This window comes from Orycteropus afer, unplaced genomic scaffold (assembly GCF_000298275.1).
Source record: "Orycteropus afer afer isolate SDZICR_OR568_19922 unplaced genomic scaffold, OryAfe1.0 scaffold00007, whole genome shotgun sequence".
Taxonomy (NCBI): Eukaryota; Metazoa; Chordata; class Mammalia; order Tubulidentata; family Orycteropodidae; genus Orycteropus; species Orycteropus afer.
Window position 1 is genome coordinate 17541725 of NW_006921594.1, and position 6467 is coordinate 17548191.

At 38.0% G+C, this 6467-nt stretch overlaps 1 protein-coding gene across 1 annotated transcript in view; it reads right to left on the reverse strand.

Moving 5' to 3' along the window:
• PMPCB (peptidase, mitochondrial processing subunit beta) overlaps positions 1 to 6467 on the reverse strand; it is a 33829-nt gene that overhangs the window by 18426 nt on the left and 8936 nt on the right. The window contains exons 2-4 of the mRNA XM_007944616.2: positions 5606 to 5746; positions 4743 to 4829; positions 4238 to 4367 (exon numbers count right to left, since the gene is read on the reverse strand). Of these exons, the coding sequence (XP_007942807.1) occupies positions 4238 to 4367; positions 4743 to 4829; positions 5606 to 5746 (358 nt within the window). The remainder of the gene's footprint in view (positions 1 to 4237; positions 4368 to 4742; positions 4830 to 5605; positions 5747 to 6467) is intronic.

Genomic DNA, 6467 nt, shown 5'->3' on the forward strand with positions numbered 1-6467 from the left:
ACTGTGATCAATGACATGTGACAAAGTATATGTGAACTGCTGTATGGAAAGTGAATTTGCTCTGTAAATCTTCACCCAAATCACAGTAAATAATAATTAAAAAAAAAAAAAAAAAACCTCAGTATCATTAAAAAAAACCTAGACTGACTGGTCCGATAGAGACTATGGCCATTAGACACCCTTCAAGCCTGGATCTGAACTCATCCCTGTGACTCAACTTTCAGCCAAACAATTGTTGTGTTGTTGTTGTTATGTGCCGTCGAGTCAAACCCGACTCATACAATAGATAGGCCTATAAAGTGAACAGTACCACCAGGGAGGTACACACTCCCTAAATAATCAACCAAAAAAACAAACTCACTGCCGTTGGGTCAATCCTGACTCATAGCAACCCCTCCTTGGGTTTCCAATGCAGTATCTCTACGGAAGTACATTGTTGGTAATTTTTGGATGACCTGTTCAATTTCTCTTTTTGTTATGGATCTGTTCAACTTTTCCACATCAGTCTGTGTTAGTTTAGGTAAGTGGTATGTTTCTAGAAATCTGTCCATTTCTTCCAGATTTTCAAATTTGTTGGAGTTCAGTTCTTCATAGGATCCTGATATTAACCTCTATTTCAGTTGGTTCTGTTGTGATGTCACCTGTTTCATTTGTTATTCATGTTATTTGTATTCTCTCCCTCTTTTCCTTTGTTAAATTTGCCAGTGGTTTGTTAATTTTATTAATCTTTTCAAAAAACCACCTTCTCGTCTTGTTGATTTTTTCTATTGTCTTTCTATTTTCTGTTTGATTGATTTCTGCTTGAATCTTGATTATTTCCTTTCTTCTGGTGACTGTGGACTTTTCTTGCTGTGCTTTTTCTAATTGTTGGAGATGTTGGTTTAAAGTGTTGATTTGGCTCTTTCTTCTTTTTTTATAGAAATAAAAATGCTATAAATTGGCCTCTAATCACTGCTTTTGCTGTGTCCCAAAGATTTTTGGTATGTTGTGTTTTCATTCTCATTTGATTCAAGGAATTTTTCAGTTTCACTTTTTATTTCTTCTCTTACCCAGTCTTTTTAAGGAGGGTGTTGTTCAGTTTCCATGTGTTTACTCTTTTTCCATTGATCTTACTATTGTTGATTTCTAATTTCATAGCATTGTGATCTGAGAAGATGCTTTGCAGTATTTCAGTGTTTTTAAATTTATGAAGGCTTGCTTTATGGCCTAACATATGGCCTATCATGAAAAATGTTCCATGTGCACTGGAAAAGAATGTATATTGTGCTATTGTTGGGTGAAGTGCTCTGTAGATGTCTGTCTGTTCTGGTTACCTAGTGCTGCTCTGACAAGAAATTACCACAAATGGGATGGCTCTAACAAACAGGAGTTTATTCTTACAATTTGGAGGCTTTAAGTACAAGTTCAAAGTGCCAAGCTCTAGGGGCTGGGTGAAAGCCCCTCAACTCTGGGGTCCAGCTCTGCCTCCTGCTCCCAGACCACTGGAGCTAGAGGCATTTCTTCACTCAGACAGCTACTGGCTGCTGAGGCTGAGAAGCCCCAAGGTTGACAAATCAAAAGGCACAGTCCTGATGTTACCAAACCACGTGGCAGGCCATTAACTTAAGTCCATTTTAAGTCCCAAGGTCAACAGAGCATAGCAGGCTGCTGAGCAATGACACAGCTACATGCAGGGTCCAAGCGTGCCATAAGCTAGAGACCATACCAAAAGGCTTCTCCTTATATACAGGAAGGAGACCACATACCCAAAGGCAGCTAGCCAGCTGCTTGTGGTAGATCCCACCATAGAGCTGACTGCCAGTCTCATCATGGGGAATAACTACCACCAGCTGCCCAGCCACTCAACCAGGCCCAGCCAAGCTAACACACAAACATAACTACCACAATGCCTATAAGGTCAAATTGGTGGATTGTGTCATTTAGCTCTTCTGCATCTTTGTTGAATTTCTTTCTAGTTGTTCTATCTTTCATTGAAAGTGGTGTACTAAAGTCTCCCACTATGACTGTGGAGTCATCTATTTGCCTTTTCAACTCTTTTAGTCTGATTTATGTATTTTGGGGCTCTTTCACTGGGTCCATAGATATTTATTATGGTTATATCTTCTTGCTCAATTGTTCCTTTAATCATTATATAATGTCCTTTCTCATCTAGTATGGTGGTTTTTGTCTTAAAGTCAATTTGATCAGAAATTAATATTGCCACTCCTGCTCTTTTATGGTTGCCATTTGCTTGATATATCTTTTTCCAACCTTTGATTTTCAGTATATTTTTGTCTTTGTCTCTAAGGTGTGTCTCTTGTAGACAGCATATTGATGGATTTTGTTTTCTTATGCAATCTGCAATTCTCTGTCTCTTGAGTGGTGCATTTAATCCTTTAACATTCAGTGTAATTATTGACAAATATGAATTGGTTGCTGTCATTTTGTCATGTGTTTTTTTCATGGTGTCCCCGGTTTCTTTGTTCCTATTATTTTCTATGCTGAGCTCATTATGTTTAGGAATCATGTTATCATTTCTTTTGTTGCTGTTGTTTTAGCATGTGCTGAATATTTGTGCTTGTTCTTTTTTATTGTGATGTGAAGGTTTATCATTTTTGAGGTTACCCTGTGAATTATAATTTTCTCCCCAAGTTAGGAATAGTCCATTCTATCCTACAACTCTCTTGACTTCCTCATCATTTAGAAGTTCTGCAATTACACAGTATTTTCCCTCTTTTTGGTTTATAGTTGCCCTCATTTGCCAATTGAAGTCTCTGGTTCCCTGTTTAGAATCTTAAGCTTATTTTACTTTGGATATGTCTATAGCTGTGGTTTCTGGGTTATGTCATCTTGCGTATTACTGGTCAGCTGTAGTTTGCTATTTTTGGTTCTCTGTTCAAAGGACTCCCTTTAGTATCTCTTGTAAGATTGGTCCAGTTTTAACAAATTCCCTTAGTTTCTGCTTATCTGGAAATCTCTTAATTTCACCATCATATTTGAGGGACAATTTTGTCAGATACATAATTTTTGGTTGAAAATTTTTCTCTTTCAGGGTTTTATATATTCCATTCCATTGCCTTCTCACTTGCATGGTTTCTGCTAAGAAATTAGAGCTTATTCTTATTGGTTGTCCTTTGTAAGTAACTTTTTGTTCTTCCTGTGCTACTTTCAGGATTCTGTCTTTGTCTTTGAGTTTGATGAGTTTGATGATATGTCTTGGTGATTTTCTTTTGGGGTCTATCCTGTTTGGGGTTTGTTGGACTTCATGAATGGATATATTCTCATCTTTCATCATATCAGGGAAGTTCTCTTCCAATAAATCTTGGACAATTTTCTCAGTGGTTTTATTTTTCTCTTCCTGTTCTGGAATTCCAATGACATGTAGGTTATATCCCCCAAAGTCTTCTTTAAACCAGTTAAGTCAGCTTATTCAACAAAGAATGTTTGCCTTGACATCATGTTCTTTTAAAGAACTACCTATACAGAATCAAACTGACAAACAGCAACTCAGTCATATACGAAGCCTAGAAGCAGTGAGTTCATGTTAATAGGGGAAGAACAGTTCAGAAAAAGGAGGAAAGAATGGCTGCACAACTGGAGAATATAATCAATGTCACTGAATTTTACATGTAGAAATAGTTAAATTGGTGAAGTTTTGCTGTGTATACTTTCAACAACTATATATAAAAAAAAGAAATGCAAAACACTACAATCATAACTGTAACAAACTGCTGTACTATGGTGTCAAAATAGTCACTTCATTTCTACAAAATAACAATAAAATTTCCATTGGAATTTTATTGCTATAAAAGTCATCAGTAATCTTTTAAATAAATATTTGCTCATTATGCTCCAGACTAATAATATTTTTATCAAAAAAACACATTATTTTTATCAAATAGTATTTTTTAATCAAAAACTGATTAAAAATTTTTTACTGCACAAGTCTGGCTCTAGAAGAAACAGGATTGAATCAAGTGTCAGGGCCTGGTTTGTACAAGTCATCAAGTCTCTAAGTACTTGGTACCATTCGTCATATTTGGAGAAAAAATAAAAACAGATGTCTCCTCCTCTAGAGTTTGGTTCATTTCTTCATATTTCTGCAACTTACTCTTTCCCATGAGGTGACCTTGAATTGGAATCATCTCGATGACAACTTTCCAAAACTGTTTCACAATGCACATACTAAAAACAGTACTAAAGTCCTTCTGAACTTCTGGTGGAAATTACCTATCTGCAGTATAAACAGTAACAATACCTCTTGGCAAATCTTTAGAGAATGCTTTGGCATAATATACAGTCTGCTCTCTGGAGGTATAGGCATTGAGATGAGCACCCATGTTTTCAATCTCAAGTTCCAGGTCTAACTGGGACCTCTTTTTGGTGCCCTGAAATAAAAAAGGGGGGAAAAACGACAATACTTTAGTTTATTCTTCATCTGTGCCAAACACTTCAGATAACAAACAGGTCAGTTTCATGTAAGGGGACAAATTTGGTTTCTAAAGTCCATCAGGCTTCAAAAACAATGTTCATTCAGACGAATGACCATTATATCCCAAGAAAAAATTCTGGTTTCAACTTTACAAAGCAGGTATTAGTCATTACTTCAGATTACTTTTCTAGAGGAAGAAAAGATTTAAAAATAATGAAAATAAAACATGCTATACTACTGGAGTGGTTCTCCCTGTCTTTAAAGAATGAGATCTTATGCTTACTGCTGCTTAAAGAAAATGCATTATTGTAAAATAAATATTACAACTTGCCTTGAAAGCCATATGTTCCAGAAAGTGAGCTGTTCCATTATTCTTTTCGTTTTCATATCGACTTCCAGCATCAATCCAAAGCCCAACCTAAATGCAATTAAAGAACAATTAGGTTAAAAGCATCATTTTCCTTCTTTATATTTTTTTGGGGGGTAAAGTGGGAGGTGAGAGTAGCCTTCTTCCTTTTCCAGTCTTAACAGTAAGATTTTTCCGACCCAAGTGAACTGATAGTTCATTTCTATGGCCTTTAATGGGATTTTAAATTTTGGTCATCAGGCCACTCACTACTGGGTGCTATAAACATCTATTTGCCAGCTTCACCGAGGGCCAAGATTCTCAGCTCAACTCACTGCTACAGACAAGTAACAAGTGGGACATAAAGAATATCAGAGTCTGTCAGAAAGCCAAGGCTCAAATCCTGGCTCTGTCATGTATTAGCTGTGTGATCTTGGAGAAAACCATTTGATGTCTCTGAACTTCCTTCTTCAACTATAAAATGGGCATGATGATGCCTACCACAAAAGACAGTTTTACAGATCAAATAAGAAAACGTATCTAAAATACCTGGCACAGAGTAGCCCACCAATATACCTCTTTCATTTCTGTCAACACTAACAGTAAACAACACGTACTAGGCTATGAGAACCAGATGCAGACACTGGACCAGGGAACATACACACTGGATAGGGAAGTATCACTGGAAAAAGCGTTACACCTCTGAGCCACTGGTCAAGGCAAAGTAACTGCCACCATTTTTCAACCAGCAGCCAAGTGTCCTGGAAGAACTGGCGCTTAACAGGACCACCCTGCTCTCTCCCCAGTGAGAGATCACTCAAACAGAGAGGGCTGCCTGAGTCACTTACTGTACATGTTGACAACCCAGAGTCTTCAGAGGCCACTCTGAGTCCATTTTCCAAACAGGTTACTCGTGTTTCAGGTACATTCAGAACAACGTGAGTAGCTGCCTGTGTACTTCTCAATCTGTTGCCTCCAAAATACAAAGACTAGGTGGGTGAGAGACGAGAAGGAAAACACATTACTATTCTGATATTAAATGTTGATTAGAAAACCCAAATCTACCTCAAAACTCACTGTAAAGTCTCTCTAACATTGGTCCACTGGCCTAGGAACTTAGTAAACCATTTTCCTAGGCCCTCCCTTCAGGGCGGATGTGCAGCTATCCTTATCTAAAGAGACTTTATTTCAATACCTCTCCTAGGAATGTTTCATAGTCACTATAGAAGGAGTCTGGTGGCACAGTGCTTAACTGGGATTTTCTAACTGGTGAGGGACAAGGCTCGGAAGCCGAGGACAGGTGACTGAAAATTCAGGCAGTGATATAAGAGATGCGTTAGCTGGCAAGGAGCTATAGTAGCATAGCGGTTAAAGCATTCAGCTGCTAACCAAAAGGTCGAAGGTTTGAACCCACCAGCTGCTCTGTGGGAAGAAGATGAGGCACTTTGCTGTCATAAAGATTTATAGCCTTGGAAACCCAATGAGGCAGTTCTACTCTGCCCTATAGAGTCATGATTAGTCAGAATGGACTTGATGATAGTGGGTTATACAGGGAACAAGCAACAAGTTTTAAAATAAATAAATAAAGGAGAAAAATACCTATGTTGTTGTTGTTGTGTGCCGTCGAGTCGGCCCCGACTCATAGCGACCCCTCCTTGGGTTTCCGAGGCAGTATCACTACGGAAGTAGGATTGCCCAACCTTCCTTCCG